The 20,569-nt window shown below is 36.1% G+C and overlaps 1 protein-coding gene across 6 annotated transcripts in view; it reads left to right on the forward strand.

Moving 5' to 3' along the window:
* The window catches only part of AP1S2 (adaptor related protein complex 1 subunit sigma 2), a 30,700-nt gene extending 10,210 nt beyond the window's left edge, over nucleotides 1–20,490 (forward strand). For 3 of the 6 annotated variants that reach the window (XM_032185214.1, XM_032185223.1, XM_032185232.1), the window contains exons 5-6: nucleotides 17,621–17,629; nucleotides 18,479–20,490. In XM_032185214.1, the coding sequence (XP_032041105.1) occupies nucleotides 17,621–17,629; nucleotides 18,479–18,526 (57 nt within the window). In that variant the 3' untranslated portion in view covers nucleotides 18,527–20,490. Of the gene's footprint in view, nucleotides 1–44; nucleotides 1,827–7,948; nucleotides 8,044–14,700; nucleotides 16,118–17,620; nucleotides 17,630–18,478 lie in introns of those variants that run through there. The other 3 variants (XR_004253123.1, XM_032185243.1, XM_032185252.1) reach the window with 3 other exon arrangements.
* Nucleotides 20,491–20,569: the final 79 nt, after the last annotated feature.

Raw genomic sequence — 20,569 nt, forward strand, 5'->3', positions numbered from 1 at the left:
CTGATGCATGTTCACTTCTTTACTGTTTCATTGCTGAAATCCAGAAGCTAGACTCTCTCCTTTGAGACTCCTTCAGGTATAGTTCTTTAGATTCTAAAGACATACTTTTCTGCTATAGGTTGCTTACTCTGGTTTCTGTCTTTTTAAGTTGGAAAAGCAGTAATAGTACTGCCACAAAACCACACAGAATGAAATGTACAAACATCTGTTTTTTCACTTTGAATGCATTTGTTCATTACTAACTCTAACGAAAAATCCAGATTGCATCTTAGCCTTTTTCTTTGGAAAGTATTTGAGGGGGGTTCAGTGGCATAGAAAAAACTTTATAACATTTCCCTCTTGTTACTCAGTTCTGTGCCTTTCTTTGTAATTAATTGCTGTAGTCTTGAGGTCAGCATTAAGGTTCTCAAATGTTTGAGTGAAATTCACAAAATTCTGGTGGGCTGAGGATATCATCAGTCTTGTGTGTGAGTCAGTGAAATGCATGGTTGAGCAGGGATTATGAACTTTTTTTTTTAAGTTTCACTCATTGTATACGTGTTCGCTGCTCTGTTTTTATACTTGTGTGAACCTTCAGTTTGTTAATTTGTCCAGTCAGTTAACTGCTTAGTTCTGATATGAGTGTGCTTTGTTCCATGTGGTATTTCTTTGTTGATTGTGGTATTAATAAGATGCAGATGCACATCACTTTCTATTCTTTTCCTTGCGATTGTGTTTGTAGCTCTTTCAGAGCACAGACAAATCCACAACACATTGAAGTTCTTGTCTGTCAGCAGCTAGTTAGTGTTATGATTAGGGTCAGCGTTACACACGGATTTGATGCTATTTTTTAGGAAGGAAATACTTGCATGTATTTTCTGCTTGTATTCTGAAGAAATTTGTCAGTCCCTCCTTTACACTTGGAAATAATTATCTTAAACTGCAAGAGGACTTCCAGGTACAAAGGGGAAAAATCCATCCAGTTTCTCTTAAAACCTTATGCTGTTCTTTATATAAAAACAGATATAACAGTTACCTATTCCAGTCCGTCTCCTGAAAATGCAGAGTTAATTTATATATTAGATGAAGTTACTGTATTCTGATCATTTGTTTTAAGTTTAATTTTCACCATTTCTTAAGGCTCTCCTGCTAAAGCAAAAACTAGAGATTAATGACAGTCTTTCTAAACAGTTAGCATACTCTTTTTACACTTACATCGTGTAAATTCTAGTTAAAAACGTGAATGTATAAAGTATGACTTTCAGTTGGAGACTCTCCCCTTGCTGTGATAGCTTTACCCTGATGCATTTTACTCTATACCCTTCCCTTTGCCACCTGAGATTTTCTTTGTTCTGTCAAGATCTAGTAATGCTTTTCTGATTAAATTCGAATTTAACCCTTGGCTCATGGCTCCTCTGTAGTTATGTGTTTGTTTTTATAAGCTATTTTTTTCACTGTTTCACTCTTAGTAGAATTATATAGACTGTCAGTCAAGTATAAAACTACTCCATATATATGCTTTTTAATTTTCATTAAATACAAAGACCTGTAAAGGTCTGATTTTTATATTTAAATTGAGCTTCCAAAAAGTTTGACTTTTTCTCTGGATGGTATTCTGTATTAACTACTACCATGTGCATTCTGAGCTTAAAGAAGCAGCTCATTAAAATATTGTTAAAATAATCGTTTGTCGCAAATGGAAACTTTTTGTACCTCTAGTTTATTTTTGCTTTCCAGAATACCTGAAAGCTACTGGAGTGAAATGTTTTGATTCCAAATGCAAACCATTTCTTGCAGGGTTATGGTTTATTACAGTGTGACACAGTCAAAAAAAAAAAAAAAAAAAAGTGCAACAAAGGGACTTTTATTTTGACCTGAAAACTTGCATTGCCTAACTTAAAAATTATTAATCAGTCTTGAATATACATTATTAATAATACATACATAAATGTATGAAGCACCTTAAAAGCTGTACAGAATGCTTGTACAATGGAAAATAATCACAAATACATTAAGTGGTTGTTTGGGTAATGTTAAAAGAAAATGCAGAGGCATAAATTGCTGAATAGCAAATGGGTTCTTAATAGTCTTGCCTACTTATATTCTTGTGGCAGTTTTCCAGGATGTGCTTCTGTTTCTGAGCACCCACTTGTTGTGTCCTTAAGGTCTTTGCTGTGCAGTTCACTTACTGGTAGAGTTCATGGGACTGAAATATGAAAAGTTTTAATGCCTTTTTCATCCATTTCTTTTAGCTCTTACAATTGCACTCAGTTCAAATATTTGTTCCCTACCTCCCATTTATTACCATCTGAGAACTTATTAATAGTCAGTTATCAAAACTGGCAGTATTATCTATTATTCAGATAGTAAAAACTATTCTAATGCTTCCATGTTTCACTGTGAGTCTATTGCTAGAAGTGTCTGTTGAAAATGCTGTTGTGTGTCTTGTTTGATAGTTCTGTAGCTCGTTTGCTGTAGAAATTTTAGATACTTGAGTAGTGACTATGGAGGCACGTGTTTCTGTTTTATGAGATCCACTCAAGGAGGCAAATTTGCAGACTGTGTTTGTGCATGGCTGCATATGTGTGGTCTGTGAAAGATCTAAAACATGCATGATATTGTTTTTTTTTTTTTAATGCATGAAACTCACAACACAATGTGTTTTATGGAAAGGAGAGGATCCATTTTTCCATTTAAATTTGCTGTGTTTTTATTTGATGATCCAAGAAAGCTAGTATGCTCCTTGGAAGTTCATGGTTATTCACTGTGATGAAAATGTAAATTTAAGGAGTTAATTCTAATATCTAAAACAGGCGGTTACCTAAATATTTGAAACGAAATTTATACAGAATTGCTGCTCTTCATTTGAGGTTGGAGCAAATTCCTAAACACTAGTTTCAAGTTAAAATTCTTCTTGGTATTTTTGTCTGTCACTTTTATAAATTTTTTCGGAAATTGTCCCCATTTTGTTCACCATTATTCTTACAGGTTATGTATGCTTTCAGTAGTTGATCACAGAACATCTAAGATACTTTAAATTACATTTTTTGGAAGATCTCAAAGTGGATCTATTCACAAATCACTTTTTCTATCACTGTTCCACTAGTGATCAAATATGTAGAACCTGTGTAATGTTTTTCATAGGCTCTTGCAGTTTGGCCTCTGGCACTATCTGCTAGTTCATCCACATGAAAAATAATAGTTATGCTATGAATCACCCTCATTTACTTTGCTATTTCAAGTCCTTACCTCATCCTATATACAGAAGTGTGGTTAAGTTGTTAATATCAGCTGACCTGTGCAAGATGGTTAAGGTTGCTGTGTAGATCTAGTTTTAGAATGAGTATCTTTGCAAATGAAAATTTGGCTGTGAAACTTCTCTTGGAGATGTGCACTTTGTAAACAGTACATTTGAAGGTATGTGTAATAGCGGGGAGATGGCATTAGGTTGTTCTTGGAATATGAGAAATTAGAACAATGTTAGCATTAGTGGTGACAAAAGAACATCTTTGAAAAACCACAGTGAGTGAGAGCATAAGGCTTCTATGTCTGGATTAGGAAAGAGCCTCTGTAAGCACCTGTTTCTTACTAGTCTTCCGAGAAACATACCATAATGCCATGAATTCAGTCTTCACTTAGCTTTGCTTTACGTTAGCTCTTAAATATGGACTACTGCAGTAGACTGCCTTCTGAAGTTGGCTGTATCGTTCTGTGCTTCAGCTGTACCTGGCTGTATGCCTCTCAGGGTGCAACAGGAATCAACAATGAAATCTTCATTGTAATCTCTCTTTAAAGGAGATCTGTCTGCCTTGACTGTGATGTGTAACTTCTGACTCACTTTCAAGTAGATAGCTTGGTCAGCTTAAGGCTGCAGTTCTTAAGACATGTATATGCTTGATTATATAAACAGACAATGGTCTCTAATTATATTTTAAAAGATATTTGTGGGGACCTTTGTGAGAGTTACCGTGATGGAGGTAACATATGCTCTTAGTTAATGATGCAAGGATTAGGAAATACCTAAGGCCTATGTTGCTTGGGAATCTCTCTCAACTCTTAAAAGATTCAGTAAGTTGTGGTATTGTTTTGGTGGCTGACATTTTTTTAATGCTGTTCAGGCATCAGTGCCAGAAGGGTGTTGGATATATGGCAGAGATTGTATTGCAGTTAGATTTTGATTGTTTGGTTTACATATGAAGTATATGTCTTGTCCGGTTCTATGAAAGCTGTTGACTGATAAATAGATCAAGAAAGAAAAAATGGGTTCTCCTGTGGTGCTGACTGGAGATCTTAAGAACCTGGAATAAGACTACTTCTGTCTTCATGTGATAGATGTGAGAAAGTATAACCATACTTATTCATGAGACATGCAAAGTAGTTTGGCAAGTGTCATAGAAGAGCCTATATGTAAATAGAATATAGAATATATTTATATGTATATATTCTATATATTATATATATAAATAAATAAATATATATATGTTATATATAAAAATATATATTTATATATAGAGAGAGAATATATATATTTGGAATGTGCAGTCAACATATTGACTTCCTTTTTGAAGTATTGTGTGCTTTCTTAATTGTGCTGCTTAAAATGTAGGTGCTAATACAGTACTAGGTGAAGAAATGCATGCATGTGGAAACAATTGTTTTTTTCAGATACTTTGGATTTTATGGGTAGATATTTCTTTCCAGTCTTGGGAATAAAAAGTTGCATTGCTTGTTCTTAAAGACTAGCATAGTTGATCAGAAAACATTATGTAAAACCAAGATAAAGCATATGTTAGTGGTCAGTTGCTTTTTTGTTCGTTTTCCCACATGAGCTGAACAGATGGTTATTTTTTGAATGAAGTAAACCTTGTATACATAACTTGACTAGAGTGATATTACTGTGTATGTAATACCCTTCACTTTGGAGGGACTCATTTGCACCTTGTCTTAGGGAAGTACGCTTGTCAAAGTGTTGTTCTAATACGATACAAATTATTCTTCTGGTGGTGAAAACTAGCCTGCTTCTTACATTCAGCCTTCAAGGGATACAAAGCAAGGAGAAAAGAGTTACAAAGTTCTTAATTGTGTAGAACTGCTGAAGTCTGGTGTTTCCAAATATGTCAGTTAACTTCTGGCTCTTTTACACTATCTTTTTTTGTGTGTATGTTTTGTTAACTATTTCACTCTCTGTAGCATTCTGATCAAGTAAAGTGACTTAAAATCTCTGCAGAACTGCATTACTGACTTCATATCTGGATCTGTTTATGGCTATCTTGCTTGTCATCAGATCTCTAAATTTAAAAGTACTGATAAAACCTGCCAGCTGTTTTTGAAGATGTGTTCATAGTTTCTGACATACCTAATACAAATTCAGCTGAACTTCAGATGGAATGAACTCTAAGAATATACATCACCAGAAATGATAGGAATATCACTTCTTTGGAACAAACCTCTAACTACAACTAACTGTCACTTTAGTAGTAGCAGACAGGTCTGTAATCCTCAAATGCAAAAGTACTTCTGTATTCTTAATACATATTTTTCAACTGTCCTCTGTGTGCTCTGGAATAGGCTTTACTGCAAATACCAGATCGTACTCTTGTTTCAAGCAATCAGAGTGTGTGCAAAAAATTGAATAGTAGAACCTTCATCTCATTTTTTTTCTCCTAGGTAGAAATGAGAGAGGAGGGGAAGTTAACCTTTTCAGACCTAATAGTTATCCTACAAAAAAAAAAAGTGGCATTGAGTATCCAAGATGTTGTCATATCATACTTCACCCACTTCCCATTTTAAGACTTTTCCCCTGCTAACTTAATGATTGGTCTATATGTGAGTCTTATATTCTTTATTCTTTATTTGGAGAGATGTAGTTAGTAGTTACGCTAATACTCTTTTGAAATTTCTTGCTTCTCTAGATTTCATGATTCTTAGGACCTCATTACCATAGGTTTGCACACTAGTTTCCAAATATTTTAGAAATCCAGTTGTCTTTCCAGAAACACATGGTCAGATATTAACCTATCCTTCACTTTGAATTGAAAAATGATAAAAATCAGTCTGTTCTTCACATGTGCAACTTTTGTGCAGACCTTTAGAATCTCATTTTAATAAGTTTGTCTCCATAATGTTTTTTCTTGATAGTTTTGTTCAGGGTGCACATGTAAGATGCAAGTAATTTTATTCTCTTAAATCAGAAACTGATTAGGATGTCCTAAGAATCCTCAAGTTATGAGGAAGGCATCTGCAATATAAGTCTTGCATTAAATGTTCAATTTGGTTTGCAAATTGAAACACTATAAGCAATTATAAGTAAGGCATATTAGTACAAGTCCTTGGTGTTCCTGGCAATTATTCAGTACCCTCTCTGATACAAATTGCAATACTAACAATCAATGTTTACATCACAAAACTAACTATGGAATTGATTATTCTTTTATACAAGTGATCCTTATAGAACTGTGAAGGGTATATTAACAATACTGAACTCCTGATGGATTTTCTCCAGAGATGCTTTTCTGTTGCTGTCTGTAGAAGTACTGCATTGGGGTGATACGACAAAAATTTTAGCTCTGCTGCATAATCCATGGTTGTTTCCAGGAGCTTAGTTGCATGCTTTTGGTCAATAAACATAGAAAATTCAATGAACAATTGCAGAAGACTGCTTGACAGTAAGGAGTATCTTATCTTCAGAATTAGATGCTCTTTCTGAATGAGCACATAAATCTACATTTTAATAGAATGTGTTCCCTAAATCTGGCAGAATGCTGAAAAGAGTAGTGTTAGATGTTTGAACCTTGAGATAGTGAGGAGAAAATTCCATTTCCCTCTGGTGTCTGAGAATTGTGTGAGATGATGTGTCATGTTGCAGTAGTACTGTCCTTCCTTAAAACTCTCATTACTGGTGAAGATGTGTTTAGAGCTCCACAGAACAGCAGATGAAAAAAAAATGAATGCCCCCAGGAGGGACCCCATTGTGTTCAGGTTTTGAATTCTCATCTCTTTTGTGCTCATATCTGTACAAATGTCAGGCATGTTGCTGGTATGTTTGGGAGCTTTTAGATACTATTTTAAAGGAAGAAGCTCTATTTTTTTTTATTACCGGTCTGTCTAACAGGAGTAATAGTTCTCATGCTGGCTGTACATTGGAAGTGCGGGTATTTTAATCTTATGCTGAAAGTTTGATTTGAAAAAGCAAGAAATGTGTGAGAAGGCCTATCCACTTTTTTTTTTTGAGTAATCTAAGTATGGATGATTAATGTATGGATTAAAGCAAAGCTATTCAACTTCTTGTACCAGGCATTACTACATGAAAACACCTGGTTTATCACATACAGCTCAGCAAGTAACAATGATAACTTATTAGAGGAGTAAATATCATTACATAGTTCTTGAATTAAATTGTTTAGATCACTTAAGGGATAAGTTGAATGTTACTCATCTCCCTTCATGGAACAAAACTTACTTAAATATCAATGTTAGTAAAAGCACTATGTGAAACGGTCACTGGATTAAATATATGTAAACTTGGTACCATCCTGTGCTACTATGCTCTCAGTCTGTTAAGGTTACAATAACAAACAACTGATTTTAAGTTCTCTTCAAGCATAGGTGAAGCTTTCTGATTAACTCTAGAGCTTATTCTTTTAAGGAATTAATATCCTTAGCTTGTTAAGAAGTGAAAAATTAATGTGTTCTTTAATGCATCTGTATGGAGTCTTTGAACAGATGTTCTTTACTGATGCATTTGTTTGCTTTCTTAATGGTGGACTTTTAGTAGGACCTCATAAAATTGTGTTAATGAATAACAATAGCTGAAATATTTTTAAGTGAAATAACTGAATTTACTTTTTATATAAAACTGAGAATATTTTCTAACTTATCTTAAATAGAAATAAGCTGTAAATAGTGTTTTAATTTGTTTTTTACGTAGTTGATATTACATGTTCACTGCTGCTTGATTTTGTGTTTATAGAGCCAGAATGAAGACTGGGGAGGTTTGTCTGAGGATATCTTATGATTAAGAGCAATCTAAGACATTAGCCCTTTTGACCCCCATCTAAGTGATTGGTAACTACCAAGTTTACCATTTTGGTGGCATGGATTAAATGGGTGCTATGCAAAGACTGTTGCACGTGTAATTAAATCCTTGCAAGGGTAAACAAAAATGGGTGATGGGCTTAACCTTCTGCAACACTTGCATGATGGTCTTTGAAGAGTGCTTTGAGTGTTCCCTTTTATTTTCCTTTGTTGTACTAACCGCATCAACTCAAAGTGTCTGACTTCTACTAGCTTTCTTTTGGTGTCGATAATTAAGTGGGATAATGCAAGTTAGAGAAATGGATACCAAAACTAATAACTAAACAGATGTTTGGCTTTGTTTACTTACAATCAACCCGTGTAAATGTGTATTTACTGGAAAATGGGCTGTTTACATCTGCTGTGCAAGGAAAATGGGCCCTAAAAAGACTGGGTGCTGCTGCAATTGACTGTATATCAAGTGCCGGATGCTGCATGACAGAACAAAGCTTATTTGCATATATAGTGCATTGCAACATATTTTTGTCCAAAGCGTAAGGAGTACATTGTGGCAGTCCTACTAATAAAGGTAAGATTTTATCTTAAATAAGGCAAGTTAAAAACGAACATGAAAATGATTTGCTAGAGAAAACTTAATTAGCCTGCTGCTTATTTGATATCAGGATATACACGTATTTCAGTAGACAAATTGGCTTTTGTAATGTGGAACTGCAGTAGTAAATATAATTTCATATGCAGCTTTATAAAGATCAGGATTTAGTTTCCAGACCCAAGAAAGTTGTTATAATAGAAAAAAAATGTTTTGTAACATGTTCAAAATCCAATATACAGTTATATGGACAGTTTTACCACTTAGAAGCTACCTCGTACATGATACGGCAGTTGATTGGTGTCGAAGAGTGGGGAGTAACTAATATGCTTGCATATTAGATCTGTAGAATTCGAGCAGCCAACAAGAGTCGTTTGTTCAAAATTGAATTACTTATGTGAATTTAGACATACACTAAAACAACTAAAAGAAAACCTAAATGTTCCAACTTGATTTTTTCCACACTTTTTTCTTCACATTTATTGATCTTCTCTTCATAATAATAAGCTTATTTACGAAGTGTGGTTTTCATGGTGAGGTTAGTGTTAATGCTGTGACTGTGTACATTTTCTTGTGATTAGAACTTTAAAAAGGATATTTGTGACCGTTCAGACCTATGTTAAGCATAGAGTTTTTATTTAGGAGTGTTAATCTTATATTGTCTTAGACTGTTACAAAGACCAATTCAGGAACATGCAAGCTCAAGCATAGAGAATTCTGTGTGACTTGACTTTATCTACAGTATGTCCTTCATTAATTCTTTGGGGGTATGGTTTTAGCTGAACAAATGTGCTTTGTCCCCACTGATTTAAACTGTGGTGTTATCAGTTGCCTATGGGATGCTTCTTCCTGGGCTGTGCTTTTCCCTGAAAGGAGTGAAAGAATAGTCGCTGTGTACGGAGCATAACTTCTGCTCGTTGTGACTCCACAGAATTAGCAAAACTGGGCATGATGTCTGCTGGGGTGAGTGGAGAGGGACAGACAGATGGCTGCACAAAGTGAGAGGGATAGTTTGCCTGCTGGAAGTAACTGCTGCTTGTATGTAGAAATTAAGGTTATCAGTGGTAAAGAAAGTTGGCTGTGGGCAAAGGGGGAGTTGGATTCATATTCTAAAGCTAATAATGTAACTTAAATTACATTTTATTTTCAACAATTGCCAGTGTATGTGTGTTTTTTAAAAGCCAATGTTCCTCATGTATCATGTTTAAAATGATAAATATTTGTATTTAAATGTTCATTTATAAAAACCCATAGTCAGCAACTTTTCACTTTCTGGTTAACAAACTGGCCCTGTAAACATTTATCCAAACAACTATAGGAAGGCAAAGTGCTGCAGAACAGGAAGGAGTGGGACTGCTTAAATGCCATTGCCATGGAAGCTGAATGATACTGGACGTGACATGGCTGTTACAACAGTATATGCTGGTCATCTCTTCAGAGACACAGCCCAGCAGTTTAAGTAATGGCTCCTTAAGCAAAGGGGAATAAGTAAGGTAAACCTCTAGCCGCAGTGTGGGACTGGAAGAGAATGGAAGAAAACATAAATGAATCCTTTTGTGCATTGTTTGGCAATGTGCCAACCATACAGACACCGTGGTACTGTCTGGGAGAGGAGAACTCAGTGACTTGTTTTATAACTTCGGCTCTGGCTTCGTAATGCAGAGCATTCTGCAGTAGTGTTTTCCTAAAGCTTTGGTGTTCTTGTGGTGGGAGGAAAGCAAAGCCTCCAGTGGATGTTCAGAACCACCCTCACCATGAAAGCTCGGACCACGTTAATTCTTCCTAGCTCACTTTGTAGCAACTGACAGGCAGGTAGAAAGCACTGCCTCCCGGGGTGATTATCACCGCTGATCCAGCAGGTCAGAAATAGCAAGAAGCAGGACCACCCACTGTTATCCGGTTACAGTACGTAAAGTTTCCACTGGTATTTTTACTCCTGCTTTTGAGAGGCAGGTAGGCAGGTCACTGCTGATTGTGTGTCACGTCCTTCTGCTCTGCTCTGTTGAGGTAATGGTAGTGTTTTAGACCTTAATTGTACACACATGCTAGAACACTTTGCTGAGAAACATCCATGACAACTTTTGCTGTTTCAGAGTATTGTGTTGACTGATTTGCACCAATCTTGAAGGCTTTTTTTTGTGCTCTGTACATAGGAAACTGCAGACAAGATCTTGACTTAGAGTTGGCATCGCTATATATATATATATATTTGTTTTTTAAACAATATCATAGTTAATAGTTGTATTTGAACACAGTAAAGACCTCATGGGTGTTTCTAGGCTCTCTGAGGAAACAAAACACATTGCTCTGCCTTGTAAGTAAAGTAGACTTTTCCCAATAACCCTGTAATTGCAGTTTCTGAGTACTTAGCTAAGCAAAGATTGGGAAACAGTTACCCTACTATTTTAAGGTCCTTGAAACTTCAAGTGAACAGTAGCAGTTTCCTAAAGCAGGCTCTCATTAGAAATATTTCCTAATAAAGATTCAGAAGTAGAGTGTAAAAGTAACTGCTTCTGAAGAATTACCGAAGAAGTGCTTGTTAAATGTTAATCTCTACTGTAAGAGCTTTGTGTTTTCAAACAGAAACCCTCATCCTTCCCCTCTCTTTTCCACGTAAGTTTTTTTCTGTAGGATCATTCCTAAACTGCTGTGCACTTCATGGTCCTGTATTTTGTCTGTTCTCACTTGGGGTTTGTTTAGATGCTGGGAAAGAACAAGTAAGCAACAAAACACCAAGCCTTTATCATAAGGTAGCCACTGTATTTTTGTCTGCAGTTTAGCATGGCTTATATTCATGGGGGTTTGTGCTGGTTTTGACAGAAAATTGAAACAAACCTAAGCAAATTGTACCTGACAAAGGAGACGTGCCAGGTGTTCTTGAAGTCTGTTTTTCACTGTTGAATTGTCAGCAGGGCAAAGCACTGAGCTTGAGTCAGCTTGGTTTAGGCATAAATTATTTGTCTCTTTAATGCCTGAAAGAAGTAGACTGTTTTCTTGTCCACTGCAGGCAAAAATTGCAGCAAGAAAATAAATTCCAAGTAGATGTTTGGAAAAAATTTAGTAGCAATAATAATGAAGCATTTGGGCGGATTGCCTGGGGGATGTTAAAAAGTTTCCATCACTGGATGCCTTTAACAGATTAAGTATATACCAGTGATGTTACAGGTACACTGTTTGGAGGGCTGGATTAAATGAAATCCCTTCTAATTTTTGTATGACTATGATATTTAATTGGGCTGAGTCATTACAAAGCTGATGGAGAAAAATGTTGCTTAGACTGGCTAAATAGTTCTGTGACCCAAATTCTACCATTTTTTTTAACTTTAATGACTTGGACTGAAAATCCCAGTGTTAATCGGTTTCTAAAAATGAGCTGCAAACAAATGTCAGCTTGAAAAAAAAAAAAAAAGATTCTACTAACTAGGATCTACATGTTAAAGTCAGATAAACAGTTGACATACACATCTTTAAAATAAGTGGTGATTTTTCAGGGGCAGTGTTTCACGATGGTTTGACATTGCATTGTTCTGTGAGAACACCATTACCTCTTCCCTAGCTGCTAGATGAATTTATTTATAAACTCACAGCTAGCTAGCTATCTTAAGCATATGTTTCGCAGGCTCAGATGTCTGAGGTCTGCAGAGTCCCATAGAAGGAAGGCAAGGTAGGGTAGACACTGGTTGTAAAAGTTGACATCTGTCCTTTCCTGTCCCAAGTCTGTTTTCTGGTATTCAGACCTGCAGGCTCACTTATCTGGAGGCAGTGTGGTAGGGAACGCAGCAAGAAATTGAGCAGTTCATGGTTGAAGCATGTGAGGTACTGTAGTTCTCTGGTCAGGTTTTTTTTTGTCAGGTTTTTTTTCCTTTCTGTTGGTTGTGAGGCTACCACGGTGCCGGACCCTCAGTGTGTGATATTCTAGGATGTCCTCGGTACAGAGGGCTCACTGAAGCTGCAGCAGTTTCCATCTCACAATTCTGCTGCTATTGCTTCATCTCTCAGTTACTGTTATCTTCCCTTTCATCTTTTAGATTCACCTCTACAATGTCAGTTTATTGCTAGGCTAGTTGCAGGTGGTGTTTACATGTTCCATAGGCTAAAATGTTGCCAGGAGTGAAATTACCATGTTCTTCCTACTGTTATCTGACACTCTATCTTGCCTTATCAGGAGGTAATACATTTCTGTCAAGATGAGACCCTAATCCCATGAGATTAATTTGAGTCAGTCACCTAATTTTGTGTACCAGTATTTTCACACCAGAGATATTTAATTCCTATTTTCAATGGTTTGTAGCTCAAAGAATGAGGTGGGGTATACCTGAAGGGTGAGTTGGGGGGGGAATAGAATATTCAGTTATAAATTTAGATAGTTTAGAAATTACAGAAAAGTAACAAGTAAATAAAAATAACACTTCCATATCCTTACTTGTTGATATCAGGTAATAAAAAAACTAAACGATAACAGGTAAAAACTGAAAATACAAAAATGTAAAAATTCAGTGTTTTAGATTATTGCAATGTACCTGTTTTTAGTTGCCTTCATGAATGAATGTCATGCCAGCAGTGTAAGTAAAGCAGAAGTTCTCCATAATTACCTCTGGAAATGTTTTGTCTGTGGAGGCTTCTAGAATTACTCTTCTTTTTAGTTGAGGCTCCTACTCCTTGGGGCTAGTACTGTATACTGTCAGTTTGATGTTTCCTTTTCCAGTTAAAAATATACCTCAGCTCTCCTACATTCTCATTTTTAAACATATGCTGACACTTGACTTCAGTGAGAATTTTAAGAGTTAAAATTCCACTTGTAATTCACTGTTATCCACCAATCCTTCCTACTTCTGCCAAAAATCACAGCAGACTTCACTTTGCAACTGCCACTGAGCTGTTGTTTGAGAGCTACTGGATTTGTTCCTGATAATTTAAGTAACTGGTATGAACTAATGGTCAGGTTACTAATTCTTAAAAAGCAATGTAAGTCATGTAAAGCTTCTAGGATATTTTTGTAGGGACTCTTACTAAGTGGAGGTAAGAATTTAAAAAAATTCAACCTTGAACATATTGTGAATGAGATGGCAATACTGCTGTGAAATAATACAGGATGGAGGAAATGTTAGGTTTAAAGGCATGAGAACTTTCTCGGTTCTGTTCCAAGACTTCAGTGATTCGGGGGATAGGGTGCTAAAATACTTCAAAGATTTTAATGGGTATAAAATGAAAGATGCTAGCTAGCATGCAGGGAGGTTTTTCTCCCAGACAGTGCTTAATTGGCATATCTGGGGCGTATGCTCCTAAACCACTACTGCTCTGTTTAAAAACTTTATCTGTCTTCAAGACATAGGTTTTTTTTGGTTTGTTTTGTTTTTTTGGGGGGGGGGGTAAAAAAAAAAAAAAAGTTGAATGCTGCTTGATTTCTAACTCATCTTGCAACAAATCGTGTACTAACTTTCATGCTGATAAAAAAAAAAAAATAAAGAGCTGGGTTATTAAATTCAGTGGTATAATTCAAAAGCAAAGAACTTGGCCTGCTGTGAGAGGTGTTTCAGATTGCTCCCAGTTTTTAGACAGGCGCTCTTTAAAAGAATGGTAATTTCTCTATCAGGCGATCCCCCTGCTGCATTACCCTGGCACGTTGTGTTCCTTGCAGTTGTATTCTGGGGGCTTTTATCGGTGTGTGTTCGTGAGAGCAGATATGGCAGGAGATGTCAGGAGTTCACCTAGCACACTGCTGTGTCTCTCACAGCAGCCAAAAGTTGATTCCTGCCAAAGAGGCTAGCACGTAGCAGATACACAGGGTGAGCCATCTCTGGAACAGCTACCTTCAAACAATTTTTGGCTGAGAAGAAACTCTGAACTTTCTAGAGTAATTACTAGAGTAATTATGATGTGAAACTCTCCTATATGTTGGTGCTGCCAGCATGCAAGTACAGGGGAGGGAAAAACAACTTTTTCCCTAGGAAACCTAGAGCAGTCAAAAATGCAGTATTTATTTGATGTACAAAACATTCTTCCATGTCAGGGATACAAAAGTGAGAATCTTTTTTTTTTTCCTTGCATATATGTCCACCTTTTTATTATGTGTAAGAATATGTACATTTCTTTTGTAGCCACGTCATGAATACTTTAATGTCCCAGTGTACTAAATGGCTTCATTCATCATGCATGCAGAATTTCAGAGGAGATAGACCTGTGACTTACTCATGACAACATTATCATCAGCTTGGTGAATCCAGTCATCTTGAATCTAATAGAATGCCACAACCATTCTCTGCTGTTGTACTTTCCTCTTCCCCTTATGTTTTACAGTGTTGTCTCTTCACATGTTTCATTTCAACAGAACTTGTGCTTCTTGGCTTATGGTTTAACTTTTTTATCGTGTGTAAGCTTGAAGCCTTGTGCTTAAAAGTTCTGCAGAATTTTCTGAGCTAATCATCTATTTGCTGCAGCACCTGTACTGTAACATTACCTGACCTGTGTTATCTTTTAACTGAGTTTTGGTGGTATTTAAACATAGAGTTAAAATCAGTAGATTATATTAATATTTACTGAGAAATTAGTGTAGTAGTAGTGTGTGGAACTACTACATATGTATACAGAAGTATTAAATACTGCACATAATTCTATGTAGATCTTGCATCTTAATTAAAGATGCTCATACCAGTATCCTTTGCTGAATCTGGTACAATAGTGTGCCTTACCTTACAAAGAGAAGGAAGACAGGATTGATTAGGGCAATGAGAATGACTCATGTAAATCTGGAAGTTGCAACATTTGTATTTCAATGTTAAAAACACTTGTGAGTTAAACAATTGCTGCTACTGAAGGAGAGAACAAGTTCATTGTTTCCCACATGATTAGGATGGGAAAGACTTTAAGTTCATTAATAGCATACTTGAAATGTGTCTCCTTCAATTGATGTTTCCAGTTTTAAGTGCAGACTGCAGTGTGCATCAGCAAATGCCACATATCTAAATATGATGAATAACTTTCAGTTAGAGCGAGCAGAATGAGAGGGCACTCATTGCATCCTCTGTTAGCCTAGCAGAAGAGTGTATTTTGTAACCTCAAACCAATGCTGTCTTTGAAAATTGTTGAAATATAATTAGCAAAGAGGTGGTTACAGAGGTTAACTAGCTACTTACAGGTAGCTAATTCCACATTCTATATGTGGTAATGCACTACATTTCAAGTGTTAAACTGACATAAAGAAGAGAGATTTAGGAGATGGGACAAAAGATTTGGGTTAGACTTGCATCATTCTGAAATCATAGAAGACAAGATCATAGGAGTGGTTTTCCATTTCCAAGTTTGCCTTTTTCTGTAAGACATTAACAATGTATTTCTGAATGTCTGGTTAATGCTGCTTTAGCCTGCATTATTTCATGCCTGTTGGCTTAAAATGCTGTGCATTGAGCTGTAATGAGATGCTGTTTTTCTTGTTATCTGTATACAGCTGCTTGCTTCTAAATGACTAGGTAATGAATTAGCTTCCCTGGCATGTTTGAAATAAAAGTATTGCATGCACTTTTGTCTCATGTGAATGGCTTTTTTCCTCATCTGTGTTCTGATATATTTCAAATTTGCATTGTTTGCCTTGGGTGATTCTGAGCTGCAGGTAGTGTATAATAAAGCAGAATGTAGTCCATAATTGCATAAAATGTTTGACACTTCCTAAAACAAATAACACGAACAAAACATAATCCATTCCATTTGTTTCTTAAAAGTCATAATTGATGAAATTATTCTAGCAAAACACATTAGCTTTTAGGTGTTCCTGTTGAGATTATATTGTTGATATGCATGTAAGAAGGCATGTTTGCCTCAAGGCTGCTACTGTAGTACTAAAATGTTAACATCTTACTGAGTTTAACTGGTGAGGTTTACCTGTGGGCAAGTAGCCAATGTCCTTGAAATAATTTGCTTTAAATTCATTATCAGCCAATGACCTTGATTTATTTGAAGAAATTTAATTGTAATTTTCAGCAGGCATATACTTAAATTATCTGCAACTTTGAATAGGCAGTGGAGATGGTAATAGTAAAGTGCTCTCTAAATACAGCAGCAGTGCACTGTCTTCAGAGTTAGAGCAACCTTTTTTTTTAGGATGTTTACTAAATATACTGCTTCACCACTGTAACTGTAAGCATCTACTGTTGTTGAGTCAATTTAAAACTTTGAATGATTGTTCTACTACAAATATTTTCAAGACCCAGAAATCTGTGAGAAGTTTCGCGATTTCATGTTTTCCTCAATATTTTTTTTCCACTTGAGTTCTGTTGCTGTAGTTGGTTAAAAGTGTAGGATTTTTTTTGGAATAAAATGCTTCAAGTTATTGGATAGGGGAGAGGCATATCCTCTAAAATGAATGCAACAAAGTCATCTGGGAATTTAATGCTACAAGTTATATTAAAAACTTATATCCTTATATATATATATCCTATATATATATATATAGAGAGAGGATATAGCTTCCTTTTCAAGTTTTCAAGCAGTGTTTCTTTTTTGGGGGGGGGCATGTTAAAACACAAGTCTTTAAGCTGTACTGCCTTGCTTTATCAAGGTCACTGCAGCTCTAAGAATATTTAAATATCACATCAGTGAGAAAACACTTCATCCTTAATTCACTGAGTATCTCGCTTCCAGTTTTAACTTGCTTTTTTTCTGGATTTTGGAAGCCATCTGAAAGTGCTCAGCAGTGGACTTCTCCAAATGCTGACTTTCAAGTGAATTTGCCTATAAAATATTATAACTTCATATGTATTTTTATTTAACACAAAAATTTATAATAAATATAGTCTTACATGTGAATTGAATTGATTCTAAATGTGATCATTTTGTGCTCCATAGTCAAAGCCGATAGAAACAAATCTTGTTGCTTGCAAGATTTAAGGCTTTTAATTCTGTACTTTACAAAAAAAAATTGTTTTTTGAAAAAAAATATGTTTAGAAAACAGTTTTAGAAAACATTTGTTTGCTGCTTTAACTGTTATTTGCCTTTTTCCTGCTTCATGACATGTCTTGCTTTAGGATGCTAAAGTAAGTTTATTCATACTCTGGATATTAAAAATGCTTATGTTTCCATAAAGATATGGTATCCCTTTTTATTTACTATCATATTTTTAATCATTATGGTGAAGTACTGCTTAATGTTTCTAATCAAATTAATATTTTTTTCAGATGCTATAGCAATAATGAATATGGAACTGATGATAACCATTCGGAGTTTTGTATAAAACAACTTGTTCTGACTATAAACAAAGTTTTGCAAGAATAGTATTAACGTAAAACTTTGCATTCTACCTGCTGTAGAATAATTCAGTTCCAATCCTGGCAACTCCTCCCCTGTCAAAACAGTAAATTCATTGACACCAGGTGTACCAAGGAACATGGTTTTATTTTTTTTAAGCTAAGCATGTTACCTGTGTAAAAAGTCTAGGCTCTTCATGAAGAGCATGAGGGATACCGTATCTAAGTAGCTTCAGTCTTTTCATCTGTGTATTCTTTCTAGCCTAGCAGAGACCCATGAAACAACTCACCACAAAAATAACTGGTAGATTCCATTGCAAGATGCTTCCCTGTCCCTCCCCAGTTCATATCTCTATTACTGGGTTGTGATTTGTTCCCTGCTGGTACACTTGAATTGCTTTTTTTATTATGCTTAAGGGCAATAAAATCTACCAGCTCTTCCTGTGAACCATGACAATCTAATTAACAGCTCTTTGAAAAGTGCAGCTAATGCCATGTTTGCAAACTGCAGTGCTTTTATATTTTCATGTCTTCCAGCTTTTCTTTAATTAAGCATCGTTCATACTAACTCTCATGTATGGTACTGTTCAGTAGAAGCACAGGATCCATTTACCACTGTCTCAAATTTTCCCTCCATAGGAAGCAGAGACCCCACGTAGTGTACTTGAAGAAATTGGATTGACATAAATCTTCTGTTCCGCTGATGACATCTCAGTGTTTCATACTGTAAATGTTCACTGCCTTCATTGTAATGTTTAGCTAATGGTGTAAGATGCTGTTTGTCAGTATTACTGTTTTGCTAAGCTGCTTCATTCAGGCCTACAAGATAAATTCTCCTTTTGAAAAGGGAACAAGAAACCGAAGTCCAAACACGATAAACGAAAGGGAATTAGATTTAAATTGACTCAATGTCTCCTCTGCATTTACAGAAAATTTGCATTTGATTTCAGTAAGTGTACTGTTTTTATAAGCAAACTTGACTTCAGGAAATAAATGTATCATTGCCATAGCATATCTAAATGAACGGAAACTACATGGACAACTTCAAGTATGAAATGTTATATTGTAGAAATTGTGTTTATGCAACCAAAGACTTTCGTTCATCTACATTTTTAGTCAACAGCTGTGATAATCCTGCTTTCTTTCAGTTGATGCATTAAGATTGGAAATAACTGTTTACTACTGAATTTGCCATTATACCAAAGAATCCTCTTAGGATCTGCATATCAAACTGGTTAAAAACTGTTAAGGTGGTAATGCTTTTTGCAAGAAAGCTGCAAACTGATCATTTACTAGCAGTGAAAATGCATTTACATGTAGTTATCTGAGCAAATCTGTGCAAGTTACTGTATTAAAAAGGGAATGCATGTATTTAAAAATCCAAACAGGGAAACTATTTTTAAATCAGTATTAGCTTGCTCTGAATATAAACACACAAAAAAGTAGCCTTTTTGACACTATAGAGGTATGTAATGAAAATGGGATACTTTTGAACATGGAAAGAGGGAGCTTTACAAAAGGGAGTTTTTATGATTTTCTTTTGAACTCTACAACTTAATTTGTATTTATTGGTGTTTTATAGTTATGCTTTAATGGGTGTATAAGCACCTTTAGGAAAAACAGTGTCAGCTTCATGTTTGAATACTTTCGACTTACATGTTTCACGTGGGACACATCCCTTATAAAACTCCTACCTGGTGTCCAGTGGTATAACCAGCTAATTTGTGGTGAGAACTTTTAAAGCCAGATTTGTATATGAGACTCACTGCAAATGGGGCAAAGTGCTACCAGGTGATAGTTTGACACTTCTCGCAGGCTCTTTAATTGTACATCCAAACTGTTTCACTTGAGGAGATGTGGTTCGTGTATGCTTTGCAAGTTCTGAGAAGGTATCGGCACACCTGGGAGTAGCAAAGTTCTGTATGTGTGCATGGTCCCTGAGAATGCCAGGCTTTCTTTCCCTCTCTTCCCTTCCCAGCGATTTCACTGTAGAAGTCCATGTTTTGGCTGGGTCAGTTAAGTACGTAGTGCCATGTATGTTCTCCCCAAACAGAGCTTTGGCAGGGCTGGTGGAGGCAGTTGTGCAGCGCTTGCACGAGCAGTTACCCAGCTGCGGGAGAGCCAGGCTGTGTGCCTGGCCTCATGGATGCTAAATGTAACCCACCAGAAGAGGGGCAGTGGTGACAGGCGTGAGTTCCCTGACCCAGGTCCCAGTGCTCGTGGCAGCAGAAGGCAGGGGTGGGTCTGCATGCCTCAGTGGCAGTGCTGGAGCAGAGCCTGTGAGCTCGCGGTGTTCAATGTTGTCTGCTTAAGCCATTCCTGGGATTCGAACATACCGCATTGCTAGAGACCGCGGTTAACTTCAGGCACACAAAAGCAGTGGTTTGCGTTTTCTCTGTGCACAATGTGCGGGGATAGATGAGGTTAATATGGTGTTAGAATACCCCTCAGTGTGAGATCAAAGCGGTGAAATTACCTTTAGTCAAACCTGAAGCAATTTCCTACGTATTCAGCGTTTTTAAAGTTTACACTGTCACTTGTATGTGCTTGGCTGGGTTAAGCTTTGTTGTGATTGTGATGAATAAATTGTTTGACCTCCGTCGTACTGTCACATTGGTTTAGTTGTAATAAATGTCCATTTTTACACCATTGCTTTGTGTTTATATGTAATTGGTACTGTTTTTTGTTTTTTTTTTTTTCTTTTTCAGAGGAAAAAAAAAGGCTACTCAG

This window comes from Aythya fuligula, chromosome 1, assembly GCF_009819795.1.
Source record: "Aythya fuligula isolate bAytFul2 chromosome 1, bAytFul2.pri, whole genome shotgun sequence".
NCBI lineage: Eukaryota > Metazoa > Chordata > Aves > Anseriformes > Anatidae > Aythya > Aythya fuligula.